Source organism: Anolis sagrei, chromosome 1, assembly GCF_037176765.1.
Source record: "Anolis sagrei isolate rAnoSag1 chromosome 1, rAnoSag1.mat, whole genome shotgun sequence".
NCBI classification, from domain to species: Eukaryota; Metazoa; Chordata; class Lepidosauria; order Squamata; family Dactyloidae; genus Anolis; species Anolis sagrei.
In genome coordinates this window covers 2,549,373-2,571,948 of record NC_090021.1, presented here as the reverse complement: position 1 = coordinate 2,571,948, position 22,576 = coordinate 2,549,373, and the positions used below count along the sequence as shown (strand labels likewise).

The 22,576-nt window shown below is 47.7% G+C and overlaps 1 protein-coding gene across 4 annotated transcripts in view; it reads right to left on the bottom strand.

Annotated features, from left to right (window-relative positions):
* DNMT3A (DNA methyltransferase 3 alpha) overlaps positions 1–22,576 on the bottom strand; it is a 229,665-nt gene that overhangs the window by 46,093 nt on the left and 160,996 nt on the right. For all 4 annotated transcript variants that reach the window (XM_067470891.1, XM_067470997.1, XM_067470943.1 and 1 more), the window contains 2 exons: positions 4,083–4,298; positions 1,773–1,931 (listed from right to left, as the gene is read on the bottom strand). In XM_067470891.1, coding sequence (XP_067326992.1) covers positions 1,773–1,931; positions 4,083–4,298 — 375 coding nt within the window. The remainder of the gene's footprint in view (positions 1–1,772; positions 1,932–4,082; positions 4,299–22,576) is intronic.

Below are 22,576 nucleotides of genomic sequence, written 5' to 3'. Positions count from 1 at the left end.
GATTCAGTCTTTCCCTATAGCACCCTGGCTACAGACACATTCCCTGAATCTCCACCAAGAGATTCAGTCTTTCCCTATAGCACCCTGGCTACAGACACATTCCCTGAATCTCCACCAAGAGATTCAGTCCACTCAGTAGCTCGCCGGCGTACTGACTGACTCTTTTTTAAAACAGCTGCCCCTGAAGAGGCAGTTGGCTCCACCCCTGTTGCTATGGCAACTCAGCTAACGCCAAGCCACCCTCTCCAACAAAATATAATCTCCCATACTTACCATCCCTAAACCACTGTCCAAACTACACATAACCAAAGGAATAAAATCTACACATCGTCACAACATATTTTGTTAGGCTTGGATAAATGAAACTGCAGAGACAGGAGTCATGCTATATCTCAGCCATGGGCGAACTTTGGCCCTCCCTCTAGGTGTTATGAACTTTAATTCCCACACTTCCAAAAGTCCAAAACACCTGGAGGGAGGGCCAAAGTCTGCCCATGTCTGCTATAAACAATGCTGTGTAATGTGTTAGTGAACAAGTAAAAGAGCTGTTGCACTTTTACTACCATTAAAACTGGCACTTTAAGGCTTATATCTCAATATAATATACTAGCCGTCTCCTGCCACACGTTGCTGTGGCCCAGTCTGTGTAGATGTGTTTTGTGTGTGTGTGTATGTGTATTTATGTGGTTATGCGCATACGTTGTAATGTAATGTATTTTTTATTTTATTTTTTGGCTTTTAAGTCTCTTCCACTGTGTTTTTCAGTGCTTTAATGAGTAATGGTCACTCGTTGGCCTGATAGGTGTATTGTGTTCAAGTTTGGTGTCAATGCATCCAGTGGTTTTTGAATTATGTTAATCGGGGATTATGCACTGGGATTGTGGCGCAGCTGGCTGAGTGTCAGCTGCATTAAGATCACTCTGACCAAAAGGTCATGAGTTCCAAGCCAGCCCGGGTTGGAGTGGGCTTCCAACCAATTGTGTGTAGCCTGTTGTCGACCTTTGCAACCCGAAAGACAGTTGCATCTGTCAAGTAGGAAAATAAGGTACCGCCTTAAATTGTGGGGAGGTTAAATTAACTAATTTATGAGGCCATAAAGAAGACTCCAGCAAAGCATTCCAGCGGGGAAGCATGCGGGGAGTGCGGCAGTGCTTCATCGTCGCAGATGGACGAGGAACGCGACAGCTCCCCATTAGGTACCACCTTAAAGTGTGGGGAGGCTAAATTAACTGATTTATGAGGCCATAAAGAAAAGACTCCAGCAAAGCATTCCAGCGGGGAAGCATGCGGGGAATGCGGCAGTGCTTCATCGTCGCAGATGGACGAGGAACGCGACAGCTCCCCATTAGGTACCACCTTAAAGTGTGGGGAGGCTAAATTAACTGATTTATGAGGCCATAAAGAAGACTCCAGCAAAGCATTCCAGCGGGGAAGCATGCGGGGAATGCGGAAGTGCTTCATCAGCATTGCAGATGGACGATTAAAGCAACAGCTCCCCTGGTGGCCATAAAAAGTTAAATAGCCTCTGTGTATGTCTGTATATGTTGTATGTTAAAATTGGCATTGAATGTTTGCTATATATGTGTACACTGTAATCTGCCCTGAGTCCCATGTGGGGTGAGAAGGGTGGAATAGAAATACTGTCAATAAATAAATAAATAAGCCCTCCTCAAACGAAACCCCGCAGGATGGAGCCGTTGGCATCAGAGAGGTATGAAACTCAGGTGCCAGTCCTGTGCAGGTGCCGCTCTGCGTCCACGCCGTCCACTCACCACAGAGAACTTCCCGTCCCCGAACCACATGACCCATCGGGTGCCCTCCGCGGCCCGGCTCCGGCCGGTCATCCACCAGGAGACAATGCGCCCCGGCCACCAGGAGAAGCCCCGCAGCTTTCCCCAGACCAGCTCTCCGATGCCAAAGCCCCGGCCGTCCTGTGGAGGGAAGAGAAGGGGGTCAAGCAGGTAGGGAAGGCAATTGGGAAGGAGGCCTTCCTTGAGAAGAGTCCAGTATGAGGGCTCTGCTGGCCATTTCAAGGTTCCAATTTTCAGTTTACACCTCACTCCACTTTGCATGGGGTCCAAAGGTATATCCACCAGTGGGAGGCAGCATAATATAACCTTACAGCAAGACATGGAAAAACTTTGGCCCTCCTCTAGGTGTTTTGGACTTCAACTCCCACAACTGTTAGGAATTGTGGGAGTCAAACCCAAAATATTATTCTCAATTTTAATTCTACATTTGGCCTTCCCTTAGTTTTAATTGTGTGCTGTCTTATTGTTATGTTTCGTTATTTTATTGTCCGTGTTTTATTTTAATTGCTTGTATTGTTGTTATTATTGCTTGTATTGTTGTCTTTGGGCTCGGCCTCATGTAAGCCGCACCAAGTCTCTTGGGAGATGGTAGCGGGGTACAAATAAAGCTATTATTATTATTATTATTATTATTATTATTATTATTATTATTATATCCGGAGGAGGGCCAAAGTTCGCCCATGCCTGCTCCACAGCATCTTAGGACTGCATAAGCACAAACATAATAATAATAATCATAATCATAATTATCATAATAATAATATTTATTTATATCCCGCCACCATCTCCCCAATAGGGACTCGGAGGGGCTTACATGAGGCCAAGCCCAAATGACAATTACAATAAAGAAAAACCAAAACACAAACCGAAAACACAAACAATAAACAATAACATCATGGTTACATAAAAACATAAAAATACATAAAAATATAAAAATTACAACATGCACAGGCACAGTAATAATGGGCTGTTGGAATTCAACCCCACACTGCCCAAGTCTCCAGGCCTCAATGAGGAGCAGTTTGTAGTTTGGATGCTCTGCTGTATTTTTGGGTAGTTTTCCCTAATGAAAAGGGTTATGGGCCCACTCTGTGTGTGGACTGAAAGAAAGTGTGGCACAGCTGGTTGGGAGTCAGCTGCATTAAGATCACTACTGACCGAAAGGTCACGAGTTCAAAGCCAGCCCAGGTTGGAGTGAGTTTCCGACCAATTTGTGTAGCTTGCTATTGACCTTTGCAGCCCGAAAGAGAGTTGCATCTCTCAAGTAGGAAATTTAGGTACCACTTATTCAGGGAGGCTAATTTAACTAATTTACGAGGTCATAAAAATCTCCAGCAAGCATGCAAAGAATGAGGAAGTACTTCATCAGTGTCACAAATGGACGATGAAGCGACAGCTCCCCTGGTGGCCAGAAAATTGGAATGTTAAATAACCTCTGACTTTCTATCTTTATGTGTTGTGTGTCTATGGAATTGAATGTTTGCCATGTATTTACGAGGTCATAAAAATCTCCAGCAAGCATGCAAAGAATGAGGAAGTACTCCATCAGTGTCTCAAATGTACGGTGAAGCGACAGCTCCCCTGGTGGCCAGAATACCCTCATCAAAAAGCTGGAATGCTAAATAGCCTCTGTGTGTCTATGTATGTTGTGTGTCTATGGCATTGAATGTTTGCCATGTATTTACGAGGTCATAAAAATCTCCAGCAAGCATGCAAAGAATGAGGAAGTACTTCATCAGTGTCACAAATGGACAGTGAAGCGATAGCTCCCCTGGTGGCCAGAATACCCTCATCAAAAAGCTGGAATGTTAAATAGCCTCTGTGTGTCTGTCTATGTATGTTGTGTGTCTATGGCATTTAATGTCTGCCATGTATTTACAAGGCCATAAAAATCTCCAGCAAGCATGCAAAGAATGAGGAAGTACTTCATCCATGTCACAAGTGGACAGTGAAGTGACAGCTCCCCTGGTGGCCAGAATACCCTCATCAAAAAGCTGGAATGTTAAATAGCCTCTGTGTGTCTGTCTATGTATGTTGTGTGTCTATGGCATTGAATGTTTGCCATGTATATGTACATTGTAATGCGTCCTGAGTCCCCTGTGGGGTGAGAAGGGCAGAATATAAATACTGTCAATAAATAAAATGGATGAATTTGAAGATGATGAACCATAAGGACTTGTGCAGTTATGGTTGAAGAAGGGGAGTGCTGGAATTCGACCCACACTGCCCAAGTCTCCAGTCCTCAATGAGGAGCATGGAGAAGCGTCTCACCTCATACTCGGGCTCGTCGTCGGCCGTCTTGGACATGCCCTTGTCGGCAGCATCGGGCCCCAGGGGCTCTGGGGTGGTGGCCACGTTGGGGGAGGCCGGGTCGGTGGGCTGCTGGGAGGCCGGGGGGCTGGCCTCCTCCTCCTTCTGGGGCTCGCTCCGCGGCAGCGCCTCCTCCACCGCGTTCATCCCGGCAATGACTTTGGCCTTCTTCTCAGCCTGAAGGATGGGACCAAAGGAGACAGAAAAGGGTCCTGAGAAAAGGCATCTCCAAAGTGGGGGTGGTCCTACATGCGCCTACCTGAGAGTAAAATAAACCCAAAATCAGCAGGACTTAGCCTCATCTACGCTGACCAGCAGGGTGTTAGGAATTGTGGGAGTTGAAGTCCAAAACAACTACAAGGAGGGCCAAAGTTGGCCCATGCCTGGCCCAGGTGATTACATAGAATCATTTGGAACCAGTCTACGGCCTAGATCAGGCATGGGGAACCTTCGGCCCTCCAGGTGTGGTGGACTTCAACTCCCACAATTCCTTGAGGCTCGGCATTCGCCCCAAAGGCTTACCTTGGCCCAAGGAATTGTGGGAGTTGAAGTCCACCACACCTGGACTTCACCTGGACTTTCACCTAAATATGTGAAAGGAAGCCACAGGGAGGAGGGAGCAAGCTTGTTTTCTGCTTCCTTGGAGACTAGGACGCAATGGAACAAGGGCTTCAAACTACAAGAGAGGAGATTCCATCTGAACATGAGGAAGAACTTCCTGACTGTGAGAGCCGTTCAGCAGTGGAACTCTCTGCCCCGGAGTGTGGTGGAGGCTCCTTCTTTGGAAGCTTTGAAACAGAGGCTGGATGGCCATTTGTCAGGGGTGATTTGAATGCAATATTCCTGCTTCTTGGCAGAATGGGGTTGGACTGGATGGCCCATGAGGTCTCTTCCAACTCTTTGATTCTATGATTCTATGGAGGGCTGAAGGTTCCTGACCCCTGGCCTAGATGGTAATGACTCAAAGAAGTGATGTGTATGAAGGGCTTTCTTTTGCACACTTTTGTGGGAGTTTGGTCATCCAGCTAAAGCCATTTGAAACTAGCTTCAAACTGCATCCAATGGTCAGTGTAGAAGGAGGTTAACCTCTGAGTAAAATGCATGTCATAGAATCATAGAATCATGGAATCAAAGAGTTGGAAGAGACCTCCTGGGCCATCCAATCCAGCCCCATTCTGCCAAGAAGCAGGAATATTGCATTCAAATCACCCCTGACAGATGGCCATCCAGCCTCTGCTTAAAAGCCTTCAAAGAAGGAGCCTCCACCACACTCCGGGGCAGAGAGTTCCACTGCTGAACGGCTCTCACAGTCAGGAAGTTCTTCCTCATGTTCAGATGGAATCTCCTCTCTTGTAGTTTGAAGCCATTGCTCCATTGCGTCCTAGTCTCCAAGGAAGCAGAAAACAAGCTTGCTCCCTCCTCCTCCCTGTGGCTTCCTCTCACGTATTGATACATGGCTATCATATCCCCTCTCAGCCGTCTCTTCTTCAGGCTAAACCTGCCCAGCTCCTTTAGCCGCTCCTCATAGGGCTTGTTCTCCAGACCCTTGATCACTTTAGTCACCCTCCTCTGGACACATTCCAGCTTGTCAATATCTCTCTTGAATTGTGGTGCCCAGAATTGGACACAATATTCCAGGTGTGGTCTAACCAAAGCGGAATAGAGCATGGGGAGCATGACTTTCCCAGATCTACACACTAGGCTCCTCTTGATGCAGGCCACAATCCCATTGGCTTTTTTTGCTGCCACATCACATTGTTGGCTCGTGTTTAGCTTGTTGTCTAACCAAAGCAGAAACACCCTCTGCCCTCTCCAAAACCCAACTCCAACCCATGCTAGAGGAAACCTGACAGGCCTTGCTAAACCCTCTTGTGGGTCAAACCCCGTGGTGGGCCAAATTCCAAATGGCACTGGCAAACCTCACTGGGTTCTCCCCTGCTCCTCTACGCCGCACGGTTTGCTGCATGTGCACTGAGGCACCTTATGTGCCTTTCGAACGTGTGCAAAATGGAGCATCAAAGGCAAGGCAAGCAGATGTTTCCCCGGGCAGCTCTGCAATTCCTCTCAAGGAAAACCACACACGCCTGGCAACCTGTGGAGTGGCCACCGGTCTGACTTTGGCTGCATATAAACGACCAAGCATGACACACACAGCCCTGTGCCATCCATGTCCTTGCTCACGCCACACGCTGCAGGAAATGAGTGAGTGGCAGAGCAGGCGAGGCTGGTTTGGAAGAGGCGGCTCTCCTTCCTTCCTTCCTTGCTTGCTTCCTTTCTCGGGGGCTCCCTTGCAATCCTCCCTAGCAACAGAGACAAAATGGCCTCCCAGACGAACGAGGCGCATGCCAAACCCAGCTCCACCGCTGAGCCTCTCCATTCGAAATCAAGCGCGGCAAGGGGTCGGGACTAGGTGGCCGACGCAGCCCTTCCCAAGTCTGCAGAGGCTTTGCACAACGATGTGGTGGCAAAAAAAGCCAATGGGATTTTGGTCTGCATCAATAGGAGCATAGTGTGTAGATCTAGGGAAGTCATGCTCCCCATGCTCTATTCTGCTTTGGTTAGACCACACCTGGAATATTGTGTCCAATTCTGGGCACCACAATTCAAGAGAGATATTGACAAGCTGGAATGTGTCCAGAGGAGGGCGACTAAAATGATAAAAGGTCTAGAGAACAAGCCCTATGAGGAGCGGCTTAAGGAGCTGGGCATGTTTAGACTGAAGAAGAGAAGGCTGAGAGGAGATATGATGATAGCCATGTATAAATATGTGAGAGGAAGCCACAGGGAGGAGGAGGGAGCAAGCTTGTTTTCTGCTTCCTTGGAGACATGTTGACATGTTGACTCTAAGCTGGAATGTGTCCAGGAGAGGGCAACTAAAATGATCAAGGGTTTGGAGAACAAGCCCTATGAGGAGCGACTTAAAGAGCTGGGCATGTTGAGCCTGAAGAAGAGAAGGCTGAGAGGAGGCATGATGAGCACCATGTATAAATATGTGAGGGGAAGTCACGGGGAGGAGGGAGCAAGCTTGTTTTCTTCTGCCCTGGAGACTAGGACGCAATGGAACAATGGCTTCAAACTACTAGAAAGGAGATTCCATCTGAACATGAGGAAGAACTTCCTGAGTGTGAGAGCCGTTCAGCAGTGGAACTCTCTGCCCCGGAGTGTGGTGGAGGCTCCTTCCTTGGAAACTTTTAAGCAGAGGCTGGATGGCCATCTGTCGGGGGTGATTTGAATGCAATATTCCTGCTTCTTGCCAGAATGGGGTTGGACTGGATGGCCCAGGAGGTCTCTTCCAACTCTTTGATTCTAGGATTCTATGAACGCGAAAACACCCAAGGTTTCTGAGAATCCAGGTGCAACACTTTTCCCATTTCTTCCGTTGTCAGTCCTGTCATTTTTGGGGGGCTCAAAGGAATAGAAACTGGATCAATATAAAATGTTTTGGACTTTCTACAAGGCAGAGTTGCGGTCTTTTCTTGCTGGACCTTTGGAAGGAGTAAAGGAAGGACCTCAACCAAAAATCCCAAAAGGACACCAGGCTGGAGACACTCCAAGAGGGATATTTTATGGGTTTAGGAAGTCTGGTACATTTTGGCCTGCGAGGGAAGCCAGTCAGAGAATCCTAGAGTTGGAAGAGACCTCATGGACCATCACCCAGTCCAACCCCATTCTTCCAAGAAGCAGGACAATCACATTCAAAGCACCCGCAACAGATGGCCATCCAGCCTCTGTTTCAAAGCCTCCAAAGAAGGAGCTTCCACCACACTCTGGGGCAGAGAGTTCCACTGCTGAACAGCTCTCACAATCAGGAAGTTCTTCCTCATGTTCAGGTGGAATTGCCTTTCCTGAAGTTTGAAGTCATGGCTCCATTGCGTCCTAGTCTCCAGGGAAGCAGAAAACAAGCTTGCTCCTTCCTATAACTTCCCCAGCTCACATTTTTATCCATGTCCCTCATCATGTCTCCTCTCAGCCTTCTCTTCTTCAGGCTAAACAGGCCAGCTTTTTCAGCCACTTCTCATAGAGCTTGTTCTCCAGACCCTTGATGATTTTAGTCACCCTCCTCTGGAGAATTGCAGCCTGCTCCTTTCTCCCTATGGTCCTTCCAAAACACCTAGAATAATAGTGTTGGAAGAGACCTCATGGACCATCCAGTCCAACCCCATTCTGCCAAGAAGTAGGAAAATTGCATTCAAAAACAGATGGCCATCCAGCTTCTGTTTCAAAGCCTCCGAAGGAGCCTCCACCACACTCTGGGGCAGAGAGTTCCACTGCTGAATGGCTCTCACAGTCAGGAAGTTCTTCCTCATGTTCAGGTGGAATCTCCTCTCTTGTAGTTTGAAGCCATTGTTCCGTGTCCTAGTCTCCAGGGAAGCAGAAAACAAGTTTGCTCCCTCCTCCTCCCTGTGGCTTTCTCTCACATATTTATACATGGCTATCATATCCCCTCTCAGCATTCTCTTCTTCAGGCTAAACATGTCCAGCTCTTGAAGTCGCTCCTCATAGGGCTTGTTCTCCAGAACCTTAATCATTTGAGTCTCCTTCCTCTGGACACATTCCAGCTTGTCAATATCTCTCATAGAATCCTAGAGTTGGAAGAGACCTCATGGGCCATCCAGTCCAACCCCATTCTGCCAAGAAGTAGGAAAATTGCATTCAAAAACAGATGGCCATCCAGCTTCTGTTTCAAAGCCTCCAAAGAAGGAGCCTCCACCACACTCCGGGGCAGAGAGTTCCACTGCTGAACGGCTCTAACAGTCAGGAAGTTCTTCCTCATGTTCAGATGGAATCTCCTCTCTTGTAGTTTGAAGCCATTGTTCCCTTGCGTCCTAGTCTCCAGGGAAGCAGAAAACAAGCTTTCTCCCTCCTTCCTATGACTTCCTCTGACAAATTTATACATGGCTATCATATCTCCTCTCAGCCTTCTCTTCTTCAGGCTAAACATGCACAGCTCTTTAAGCTGTTCCTCATAGGGCTTGTTCTCCAGACCCTTGATCATTTTAGTCGCCCTCCTCTGGACACATTCCAGCTTAGAGTCAATATCTCTCTTCAACTGTGGTGCCCAGAATTGGACGCAATATTCCAGTTGTGGTCTAACCAAGGCGGAATAGAGCATGGGGAGCAGGACTTCCCTAGATCTAGACACTAGGCTCCTATTCATGCAGGCCAAAATCCCATTGTTTTTGTTTTTGTCACCACATCACATTCCTGGCTCATGTTTAACTTCCTGTCCACGTGGACTCCAAGATCCTTTTCACACGTACTGCTCTCGAGCCAGGCATCCCCCATTCTGTATCTTTGCATTTCATTTTTCCTGTCAAAGTGGAGTATCTTGCAGCTCTTTAAGCTGCTCCTCATAGGGCTTGTCCTCCAGACCCTGGATTATTTTAGTCTCCTTCCTCTGGACACATTCCAGCTTAGAGTCAACATCTCTCTTGAATTGTGGTGCCCAGAATTGGACATGATATTCCAGATGTGGTCTAACCAAAGCAGAATAGAGCATGGGGAGCATGACTTCCCTGGATATAGACACTAGACTCCTATTGGAAGTTTTTCCTCATGTTCAGGTGGAACCTCCTTTCTTTCCTGTAGTTTGAAGCCATTGATCCATTGCATCCCTGTCTCCAGGAGAGCAAAAATCAAGGAAATCCAGTCTTTTGGACAAACCCACCTTGCAAGGAGGATGTCCTGGATCCTCTTGGAGGAAATGATAGCCATGTATAAATATGTGAGAGGAAGCCACAGGGAGGAGGGAGCAAGCTTGTTTTCTGCTTCCCTGGAGACTAGGACGCGGAACAATGGCTTCAAACTACAAGAGAGGAGATTCCATCTGAACATTAGGAAGAATTTCCTGACTGTGAGAGCCGTTCAGCAGTGGAACTCTCTGCCCCGGAGTGTGGTGGAGGCTCCTTCTTTGGAAGCTTTTAAGCAGAGGCTGGATGGCCATCTGTCAGGGGTGATTTGAATGCAATATTCCTGCTTCTTGGCAGAATGGGGTTGGACTGGATGATGGCCCAGGAGGTCTCTTCCAACTCTAGGATTCTATGATTTGGCCAAACCCACCTTGCAAGGAGGATGTCCTTGATGCCTTTGGCGAAAAGGCAGGGAAAGCAAGACCACCTGCAAAGCCCCACCTTAATAACATTACAGGGCTAAGCCGCTGTTTACAAACGACTCTGTTGACGAGGAAAGTGTTCATTAAAGCCAGCTGGGCGGGGAAGGAAGGCAGGCCGCTGTGCAAAAGGGGGCAGCCTTGTGCCTCTGGAAACCTTCCCAGCAAAGCCTCCTGTTTTGAATGGAAACACCCAGAAATGCTCAGAAACTCCCCTAGAAAATTCCTAGCAAGGAAAGAGGAGGCGGATCTCCCCGGGGTTCTTATGAGGAATTGGGGTCTTGAAAGGAGAGAGAAATGACCATCTACAAAGGACTTGGGGAGGGGGGTCCTTTGTAGAGACGCTCCTTTTCTCTCCTGTATCCAAAGTGACCCCAAACATCTCTGGCTGTAAACTGACCCTGAATGGGGAAAGGGGCCGGCCAGCCAGGCTGAAAGGGGACAGAAGTGGTCCAGGGCTTTCTGATGCACCAAGGGTTTTCTTCCCAAATTGCCAGGGATCGGCACCCCACTTGTGCTCATCCACTGCCATTGTCCCTTCCTTTCCTGGCAACTCCTCAACAACTGGAAAATGGTGGCTTGCGTGCCTGTTACCCATCTCCAGGCCAATGGTTTTTAGCAGCATCAACCAATCCATAGCTCAAAGAGGCCCACATGAAGAAGGATTCCCCAGAACGTCCTGAGATTAAGAGCAGTTCAGTGGAATATTCCTCTTCGAATTCTACAGCACTGCTGGTCACAGCTGACCTCCAACTCGAGCACTCAAGAGCCAGGGCTTCCCAGACTGCAATGGAGTCTGGTGGAGTCTCCATATCTGGAGGCTTTTAAGCAGAGGTTGGACAGGTGTCTGTTGGGAATGCTCTAATTAGGTGCTCCTGCCAGGCAGAAGGGGTCGGACTGGATGGCCCCTGGGGTCTCTTCCAACTCTATGAGTTGGAAATATTGGTGGGCAGGAAAAGAGACTGAAAGATGGGCTCAAAGCCAATCTTAAAAACTCTGGCATAGACACTGAGAGCTGGGAAGCCCTGGCCCTTGAGTGCTCCAGCTGGAGATCAGCTGTGACCAGCAGTGCTGCAGAATTCAAAGAGGTACAAATGGAGGGCGAAAGAGAGAAATGTGCCAAGAGGAAGGCGCATCAAGCCAACCCCAACCGGGACCAATTACCCATCTCCAGGCCAATGCTTTTGAGCAGCATCAACCAATCCAGAGCTCAAAGAGGCCCACATGGAGAGGGATTCCACGTAAACATTAGGAAGAACATCCTGAGATTAAGAGCAGTTCAGTGGAATATTCCTCTTCGAATTCTACAGCACTGCTGGTCACAGCTGACCTCCAACTGGAGCACTCAAGAGCCAGGGCTTCCCAGACTGCAATGGAGTCTGGTGGAGTCTCCATCTCTCTCTCTTTTTAAAAATCATCTTTATTGAAAATTTCCTTTTGTTACATACAGTGTGTCTGAATTGAAAAGTGCAAAGTAAGAGAAAGGTAAGCATAGAGGGGGTAGAGAGAGGGAAAATGGGGGAGAAAGTGAAGGCAACAGGAATTGGGGAAAGGAGGGGTAAAGAGAGGGAAACAAAAGAAGAAAAAAGAGAAAAAAAAGATGTAGAAATAAGAAATAGAAAAGATTTTAAAAAGAGAAAGAAAAAAAAAGAAAACAGTGGAGACAGATGGTGTGCGTCTCTCTCATTGACTTCCTTCATATCTTCCAAGTGGGTTTTCCTTTTCTTTCTTCCACCTGCATTTTCTTTCTATTTTCTCTTCTATTTAAGTTGCTATGTTTCTGTTTCTTTGATTTAAGTAACTTGTCACATTTGTCCAGTCAGTTTCTTTTATTGGGGTCCCATTATTTTTGGATAACAGGTATGTTAGCCTGTCCATATTCCTTATATCTAATATTTTTTCTGTCCAATCCTTAATTTCTGGAGTGTCTTCTTTCTTCCAGAGTTTTGCGTAGCAAATTCTTGCTGCTGTATTCAATAGGAAAATAAGTTTATCTGTGTTTTTGTCTATATTTGGGTCTGTTATGCCTAATAAGAATATATCTGGTTTAAATGGGATTCTTATATGTAATATTTCCTGTACCTCTTCGTGGATTTTTTTCCAGTATAGTTTCGCTCGTGGACATGACCACATGTGGATATGGAGTCTCCATCTCTGGAGGCTTGTAAGCAGAGGCTGGATGGGCGTCTGTTGGGGATGCTCTGATTAGGTGCTCCTGCCAGGCAGAAGGGGTCGGACTGGATGGCCCCTGGGGTCTCTTCCAACTCTATGAATCTATGAGTTAGAAATATTGGTAGGTAGGAAAAGAGACTGAAAGATGAGCTCAAAGCCAACTTAAAAACTCTGGCATAGACACTGAGAACTGGGAAGCCCTGGCTCTTGAGTGCTCCAGCTGGAGATCAGCTGTGACCAGCAGTGCTGCAGAATTCAAAGAGGTACAAATGGAGGGCGAAAGAGAGAAATGTGCCAAGAGGAAGGCGCATCAAGCCAACCCCAACCGGGACCGCCTTCCACCTGGAAACCAATGTCCTCACCACAGGAGAACATGCAGATCAAGAAGAGGGCTCCACAGCCACCTATGGACCACCACTAGGACACCGCTCTTGGAGGACCATCATCCTCGGACAACGAGGGATCGCCTATCTCTTAAGTATCATCATCAGCATCACAATCAGTATTATTAGGATGGGTCCTAAGTATGAGTTAGGAGCTTTCCTGGACTAGAAGGACCATGGAGAGTGTGTTGATGGAAGAGGGCACCTAAAGATATCATAGGTATGGAGGCTATGGATAATCCCTCTGAGGAGCCTCTTAAAGATCTGGAGATGTTTGGCCTCAGAAGAGAAGATTGAGAGGAGACAGGAGAGCCTAATGAAGGCTGAAGCCAGGAGAGCAGGAGTGCCTTTGCAATAATGCTCCCTATCAAGCGCTGGAACATTTTCAAGGTGGACACATCAACCTGAGGATGGAGACGGGCTCCAACCCCCAGTGGGAGAGAGCAGACCCCAAGGTCAGACCAACAGACTTCCTCTGGGCACTCTGGGAAAGGCCAACATGGAGGAGATACAAACATGGGGCAAACAGCATTCAGAGCCCACCCTCAGCCCTGCACCTGGAATCACAGAGATGGAAGAGACCCGGTGGGCCATCTAGTCCAACCCCTTCTTCCATGTAGGAAAACCACAATCAAAGCACCCCGACAAGATGGCGGCTGAGGGGGAAAAACGATGGGGCCTGAGGCCAGGAATTGTGGGAGTTGAAGTCCAAAACACCTGGAGGGAGGTGAACTACAACTCCAAAACTCAAGGTCAATGCCCACCAAACCCTTCCAGTATTTTTTCTTGGCCACGGGAGTTCTGTGTGCCAAATTTGGTTCAATTCCATCATTGGTGGAGTTCAGAATGCTCTTTGATTGTAGGTGAACTATAACTCCAAGCAACTGCAACTCCCAAATGACAAAATAAATCCCCTCCGAACTACAACTCCAAAACTCAAGGTCAATGCCCACCAAAGCCTTCCAGTATTATTTTCTTGGCCATGGGAGTTCTGTGTGCCAAGTTTGGTTCAATTCCATCATTGGTGGAGTTCAGAATGCTCTTTGATTGTAGGTGAACTATAACTCCAAGCAACTGCAACTCCCAAAATAAATCCCCTCCGAACTACAACTCCAAACTCAAGGTCAATGCCCACCAAACCCTTCCAGTATTTTTTCTTGGCCATGGGAGTTCTGTGTGCCAAATTTGGTTCAATTCCATCATTGGTGGAGTTCAGAATGCTGTCTGATTGTAGGGGAACTATCAATCCCAGCAACTGCAACTCCCAAATGACAAAATCAACCCCCCCCCCCCAAATCCCCACCAGTATTCAAATGTGCGAGTATTGGGTATTTGTGCCAAATTTGGTCCAGTGAATAAAAATACATCCTGCAAGTCGGATATTTACATGACAATTCATAACAGGAGCAAAATTACAGTTATGAAGTAGCAACAAAAATAATTTTATGGTTGGGGGGTCACCACAACAGTAGGAACTGTATTAAGGGGTCACAGCATTATGAAGGTTGAGAACCACTGTTCTAGGGGCATTTCTCCTGACGTTTCATTCAGTCTCCAAATTGAGCCAACAATGTGATGTGGCGGCAAAAAAAGCCAATGGGATTTTGGCCTGCATCAAGAGGAGCCTAGTGTCTAGATCTAGGGAAGTCATGCTCCCCATGCTCTATTCTGCTTTGGTTAGACCACACCTGGAATATTGTGTCCAATTCTGGGCACCACAATTCATGAGAGATATTGACAAGCTGGAATGTGTCCAGAGGAGGGCGACTCAAATGATCAAGGGTCTGGAGAACAAGCCCTATGAGGAGCGGCTTAGGGAACTGGGCATGTTTAGCCTGAAGAAGAGAAGGCTGAGAGGAGATATGATAGCCATGTATACATATGTGAGAGGAAGCCACAGGGGGGAGGAGGGAGCAAGCTTGTTTTCTGCTTCCTTGGAGACTAGGACGCGGAGCAATGGCTTCAAATTACAAGAGAGGAGATTCCATCTGAACATGAGGAAGAACTTCCTGACTGTGAGAGCCGTTCAGCAGTGGAACTCTCTGCCCCGGAGTGTGGTGGAGGCTCCTTCTTTGGAAGCTTTTAAACAGAGGCTGGATGGCCATCTGTCAGGGGTGATTTGAATGCAATATTCCTGCTTCTTGGCAGAATGGGGTTGGACTGGATGGCCAATGAGGTCTCTTCCAACTCTTTGATTCTAGGATTCTATGATTCTTGTCCTTCCAGAAGGTGAAGCCTTGGAAACACCTCCCATTTTCTGTTTGCTACTGGAATTCCCGGAGTCCTTCTGCCTGCCAACTGCTTTACTGATGACAATCTCTCTGGGGTCAAACGGGTTTTCTGCAAACCCTAAAGAGCAGGCCTTCCTTCTTTGGAGAGAGGAGGAAAAAGCGAGCACAAGGCTGAGCAAGAGCCAGCCAACATTCCTCGGCACAATTACCTGTCTTGCTCTGGGGAGAGAAGAGGGCTGCTCCTTCCTTGCTCAAGAATAGCCCAGAAGAAGAGAGGGGCCATTAACCCCCTCTCCTCTCCCACTGAGAGACAGAGAGAGCACTATTGTGCTTTTCAGCTAGCAAAACAATCCTTGGGGTGAGACTGGCTCTCTCTGCAAAGCAGGCCTGGGCCAACTTGGACCCTCCAGGTATTTTGGACTTCAGTCTGAGCCAACTTGGGAGGGCCCAAGTTGGCTCAGGCCCGCCTTAAAGGCTTCGCTCAAGCAGCCTTCCAACACTGACTCTACTTCTTCTGTGAAGTCTTGAACTATTTCTTCCATCCCAATTTGCGATTGATTGTAAGGTGGTGCACTCCAGCTGGAGGTCAGCTGTGACCAGCAGTGCTGTAGAATTTGAAGAGGCACAAATGGAGGGTGAAAGAGAGAAATGTGCCAAGAGAAAGGCGCGCCAAGCCAACCCTGACTAGGACCACCTTCCACATGGAAACCAATGCCCTCACTGCAGGTCAAGAATAGGGGTCCACAGTTACCTATGGACCCACCACCAGGACACCAATCTTACTCAGACAACGAGGGATCGCCTAAGTTAGTAAGCACCAATTTCTGTACCACCAACTCAAGAAACCCTTGTGCTGCTGAACTGCTGACCAGAAGGTTGGCAGTTTGAATCCACGCAACAGGGTGAGCTCCTGCTGTTAGCCCTAGCTCCTGCCAACCTGCTTCGAGTCATGAGGAAAGGTGGGTAAGAAATAAAATCACAATTATTATTATTATTATTATTATTCATCTATTTGCTTCCCAAAGAAATCTTGCCAAAGCAACCCCATGGTAGGTTTGTCTAGGGGTTGCCATAGGGAGGAAATTATGTGAAGGCACACCACCACCACCACATCAACCACAACAGCAGCAAAAGCAACAGCAACAAGTCCTTCTGTTGGAAATTACAACCTTCTTCAACCCTCCTCTAGTAATTTACATATAATCCTGTTGCTTACAACTTGTATGTATGTTCTGATATGCAGCTTTCTTTCCTTGCTCTATGTTTCCTGAGAAGTTGTGGGAGGAGCTGCAGACCTCATGATCAGCTCTGAGCCAAGAACACGCTGCTCAGACACCGTTCAGCAGTGGAACTCTCTGCCCCGGAGTGTGGTGGAGGCTCCTTCTTTGGAAGCTTTTAAACAGAGGCTGGATGGCCATCTGTCAGGGTTGATTTGAATGCAACATTCCTGCTTCTTGGCAGAATGGAGTTGGACTGGATGATGGCCCAGGAGGTCTCTTCCAACTCTAGGATTCTATGATGGCGGAAACAGAAGAACGGCCTGCCTCAGGGGAGTGTGCTAGCTCCATCCATGTTCAACATTTACACAAATGACCAGCCACTGCCAGAAGGGACAGAGAGCTTCATCTATGCTGATGACCGTGCCATCACCGCCCAAGCAGGGAGTTTTGAGATGGTAGAACAGAAGCTTTCCGAAGCTCTAGGTGCTCTCACTGCCTATTACAGGGAAAACCAACTGATCCCCAACCCATCTAAAACACAGACATGCGCCTTTCATCTCAAGAACAGACAAGCATCCCGAGCTCTGAGGATGACCTGGGAAGGAAGGAATCCCACTGGAGCATTGCAGCGCACCCAAATCCCTGGGAGTCACCCTGGACCGTGCTCTTACCTACAAGAAGCACTGCCTGAACATCAATCAAAAAGTGGGTGCTAGAAACAACATCATACGAAAGCTGACTGGCACAACCTGGGGATCACAACCAGATACAGTGAAGACATCTGCGCTTGCGCTGTGCTACTCTGCTGCTGAGTATGCATGCCCAGTGTGGAACACATCTCACTACGCTAAAACAGTAGATGTGGCTCTTAATGAGACATGCCGCATTATCACGGGGTGTCTGCGCTCCACACCACTGGAGAAATTACACTGTTTAGCCGGTATTGCACCACCTGACATCCGCCGGGAAGTGTCAGCCAATAGTGAAAGGACCAAGGCAGTGACAACTCCAGCTCATCCCTTGTTTGGGAATCAGCCAGCATGTCAACGACTTAAATCCAGACATAGTTTTCTAAGATCTACAGAGACACTCGCTGGAACACCTCAGCAAGCGAGAGTCCAAAAGTGGCAGGCTCAAACCCAGAACCTCAACCAATGGCTGATACCAAATGAGAGACTCCCCCCTGGGCACACAGAAGACTGGGCGACTTGGAAGGCGCTGAACAGACTGCGCTCTGGCACCACGAGATGCAGAGCCAACCTCAAGAAATGGGGCCACAAAGTGGAATCCTCGACATGTGAGTGTGGAGAAGAGCAAACCACTCACCCCCTGTTGCAATGCAACCTGAGCCCTGCCACATGCACAAGGGAGGACCTTCTTGCAGCAACACCAGAGGCACTCCAAGTGGCCAGAGGCTGGTCAAAGGACATTTAATCAACTACCAAACTCGCAAATTCTGTATTTTGTCTGTTTGTTTGCTTTGTTCTGTTAGAAATGTAACATAAGTGACTGGTTGCCCTGACACAACAAATAAAATATTCTATGATTCTTTGATGCTATTAGACTCTGAGACTTCTCAGACCTCAGAGTCCATTAGACGCTGGGATTTCTCAGACTTCAGACTCTATTAGACACTGGGATTTCTCAGACCTCAGACTCCATTAGACACTGGGATTTCTCAGACCTCAGACTCCATTAGACACTGGGCTTTCTCAGACTCCATTAGACACTGGGATTTCTCAGACCTCAGACTCTATTAGACACTGGGATTTCTCAGACCTCAGACTCCATTAGACACTGGGATTTCTCAGACCCCAGACTCCATTAGACACTGGGCTTTCTCAGACTCCATTAGACACTGGGATTTCTCAGACCTCAGACTCCATTAGACGCTGGGATTTCTCAGACTTCAGACTCTAGTAGACACTGGGATTTCTCAGACCTCAGACTCCATTAGACACTGGGATTTCTCAGACCTTAGACTCCATTAGACACTGGGATTTCTCAGACCTCAGACTCTATTAGACACTGGGATTTCTCAGACCTCAGACTCCTTTAGACGCTGGGATTTCTCAGACCTCAGACTCTATTAGACACTGGGATTTTTCAGACCTCAGACTCTATTAGACACTGGGATTTCTCAGACCTCAGACTCTATTAGACACTGGGATTTCTCAGACCTCAGACTCCATTAGACACTGGGATTTCTCAGACTCTATTAGACACTGGGATTTCTCAGACCTCAGACTCCATTAGACACTGGGATTTCTCAGACCTCAGACTCTATTAGACACTGGGATTGCTCAGACCTCAGACTCTATTAGACTTTGAGACTACTCAGACCAACACTTGCTTGCTCTTGATTGTAAGAAAGATGACCTGTGCCATCTGCAAACTGAGATTATCTCAAACATATCTGTAACTGGACTGATAAGCTGTGTACATTGGTATGCTGAACACATGAAGTTGCAAATAAAGCAAATACGTTATTTATTTTTTTACTGAAGTCTACTTCATTTTCTCTCTTGAGCACATCATATAAAACAAGTTGAAAACATAAAAATGGGAGAGTAGATGCATTTTTGGGCAACTGAAAAACACCTCTGAAGCACGGCTATTTTGTGCGCTGGCATGTTCTCTGTTTCCCAAGAGATCAGAGACAACAGGTTATCAGTCTAACAACTGAAAGCCAGATTGCCTTGCGTAATTACATCTGGTTGTGTATGCCTTGAGAAGATGAGACTCAAATGGGTTTTTGGCTGGATTGTCGAAGGAGAGATTGCCTCTTGAACAGTGTTTTTGCTCCTGTTATGAATCGTAATGTAAATATATGATAAGCAGGATGTATTTTCATTCACTGGACCAAATTGGGCATAAATATCCGATAGGCTCAAATCTGACTACTGGTGGGGTTGGGGGGAGTGATTTTGTCATTTGGGAGTTGAAGTTACTGGGATTTATAGTTCACCTACAATCAAAGAGCATTCTGAATATCCACCAACGATGGAATTGAACCAAATTTGGCACACAAAACTCCCATGACCAACAGAAAATACTGGAAGGGTTTGGTGGACATTGATCTAGAGTTTGGGAGTTGTAGTTCACCTACATCCAGAGAGCACCGTGGACTCAAAAATGATGGATCTGGACCAAACTTGGCACAGATACTCAATATGTCCAAATGTGAACACTGGTGGAGTTTGGGGAAAATAGACCTGGACATTTGGGAGTCGTAGTTGCTGGGAATTATAGTTCACCTACAATCAAAAAGCATTCTGAATCTCTACCAAAGATAGAATAGAACCAAACTTGGCACACAGCACTCCCATGACCAACAGAAAATACAGGAAGGGTTTGATGAGCACTGACCTTGAGTTTGGGAGTTGTAGTTCACCTACATACAAATAGCACTGTAAACTCAAATAGTGATGGATCTGGACCAAACTTGGCACGGATACACAATATGCCCAAGTGTGAATACTGGTGGAGTTTGGGGAAAATAGACCTTGACATTTGGGAGTTGTAGTTGCTGGGTGTTATAGTTCACCTACAATTAAAGAGCATTCTGAACTCCACCACCAATAAAATTGCACCTAATTCCCCAAACAGAGACCCCCATGACCAACAGAGAATACTGTTTTCTGATGGTCTTTGGTGACCCCTCTGTCACCTCCTCATGACCCCCCGAAGGGTCTTGACCCCCAGGTTGAGAAACACTGCTCTAGAACATGGCCATATAGCCTGAAGAAACCTTCAACAACTCAGGGTTTTTGGCTCTTCTCTGTATTGGAATTCAACCCCACACTGCCCAAGTCTCAAGTTCTCAACGAGGAGCAGTTACTTAAGTTAGTTTAATAGTATTTTGTGTTGGTCATGGGAGTCCTGTGTGCCAAGTTGGTTTCAGTTCCATCATTGGTGGAGTTCAGAATGCTCTTTGGTTGCAGGTAAACTATAAATCCCATCAACTACAACTCCCAAATGACAAAATCAACCCCCCCCCCCAACCCTACCAATATTCAAACTTGCGCATATTGGGTATTTGTGCCAAATGTGGTCCAGTGAATGAAAATACACCCTGCATATCAGATATTTCCATTGCAATTCGTAACAGTAGCGAAATCAGTATCAACGAAAATAGTTTCATGGTTGGGGGTCAACTCAACATGAGGAACTAACTGTGGAAGGCGGAGAAACACTGCTCTATGCCCTCCTGAGCCTCAATCTGGAGAGAGTGAGTAGGGCACGAAGTGGGGTGTCATGGTCCCCCAAAAAGAGGGGTCTCCCCAATCTGCACCCTCCCTAAAAAGGATGGCTGTCCATGAGAAAGTCCTTTGGGTCTCTCTCTCTCTCTCCGGGGAGACTCCTCTGACGAACTGTCAGCTCGCGCTCTCTCACGGCTCACTCCATTTTGGGGAAGGGGGGATTACAATGCCCCTCGAAATGGACCTCGAAATGGAACACTGACAATATTGGGGGGGGGGGGGTTTCCTGGGAGACCCCCCCCCTTTTTCCCCCCTAAGCCATTCCCCAGCAAACAGCCAAAAGGACGCCTTTCTTTTCCTCTCCCATGGAAACCAAAAGTGGGGAAGGGGAGAGAGGAAGAGAGACCCTCTTGCAAACTTCCAGGGAGACCAAGGGAGTTTCCCTTCGTCTGGGACTCCCTCTCCACATTCCCCCCCTCCCCAGAAAAAGAATACAACTTTGAGACCCATTTTGTCATGATTTGGGGAGGGGGTTTCGACCCATTTTGTCATTATTTGGGGAAGGGGCTGCTCTAGACTTTTTGCAAAAGAAGAAGAAGAAGAAACCTGCAGCTGCAAAGCAAAGCCACCCTTTTGGAAGACCTCCCCCCATAAAGTCTCCCCCAAAAGGAAGCAAAGCCACCCTTCTGGAAGACCCCCCCCAAATAAAGTCTCCCCCAAAAGGGAGCAAAGCCACCCTTTTGGAAGATCCCCCCCCCCAATAATGACCCCCTCCCCAAAAGTAAGAAATCTGCAGCTGCAAAGCTAAGGCACCCTTCTGGGAGACACCCCCCAAATAAAGCCCCCCTCCCCAAAAGGAAAAAAATCTGAAGCTGCAAAGCAAAGTCACCCTTCTGGGAGACCCCCAATAAGTTCCCCCTCCTCAAAGGAAGAAAAGCAAAGCTACCCTTCTGGAAGACCCCTACCCCCAAATAAAGTTCCCCAAAAGGAAGATATCTGCAGCTGCAAAGCAAAGCCACCCTACTGGAAGACAGCCCCCCCCCCAAATAAAGTTTCCCCCCCCCCAAAAGGAAGAAATCTGCAAAGCAAAGCTGCCCTTCTGGAAGCCCCCCCCCCAAAAGGAAAAAAATCTGAAGTTGCAAAGCAAAGCTACCATTATGGAAGACCCCCCCCCCCCAATAATGACCCCCCTCCCCAAAAGTAAAAAATCTGCAGCTGCAAAGCTAAGGCACCCTTCTGGGAGACACCCCCCCCCCAAATAAAGACCCCCTCCCCAAAAGGAAAAAAAATCTGAAGCTGTAAAGCAAAGTCACCCTTCTGGAAGACCCCCCCAAATAACCCCCCCCCCCCCCAAAGGAAGAAACCTGCAGCTGCAAAGCAAAGTCACCCTTCTGGGAGACACCCCCCCCCCCAAATAAAGTTCATCCTCCCCAAAAGTAAGAAACCTGCAGCTGCAAAGCAAAGCTACCCTTCTGGAAGATCCCCTCCATAAAGTCCCCCCCCCCCCCGGAAGAAATCTGAAGTTGCAAAGCAAAGCTACCCTTCTGGAAGACCCCCCCTCAAATAAAACCCCCCTTCCCAAAAGGAAGAGGCCCTTTGCCCATATTGCAGGCATGCAATCCCTCCTCCTTCTAGTCGCCCCCCCCCCCCAAGTGCAAGGCCTGCCAGCCCTTCTCCTCACTCTCTGTTTCTAGGGGTCAGCCCCCCCCCCCAAACTTTGCAAACCCAATGCAGAAAACCCTTGGAGGGGAGGCATAATGATGGCTTTCAGGGCTGACTCTAAGCCCCCTCCCCAACAAATAAATATGGGGAGAAGGCCAATTGAGGAGAGTCAGAGGGGGGGGGTATAAAGAGGGGGTCCCCCCTTTTCCAACCAATGCAAAGCCTGCCCTCCCCTCCAAAAAAAGGGGGGACTACTTTCCACTCAAGCCCCCTCCCCATTAAAAAGGGAAGATAGCTTTGAGGCTCCCCAGGGGGACTTTTCTATCTATTTTGAGGAGGGGGAGAATTACAGTAAGCCCCCCTTTCCCCCCAACATGGAATATTGACAATGGAGGGGAAGTTTCCTTGGAGAGACCCCCACCCCAATTAATAGCAAACTGCCAAAAGGAAATGAAAATAAAGGGGGGGGGGGGGGA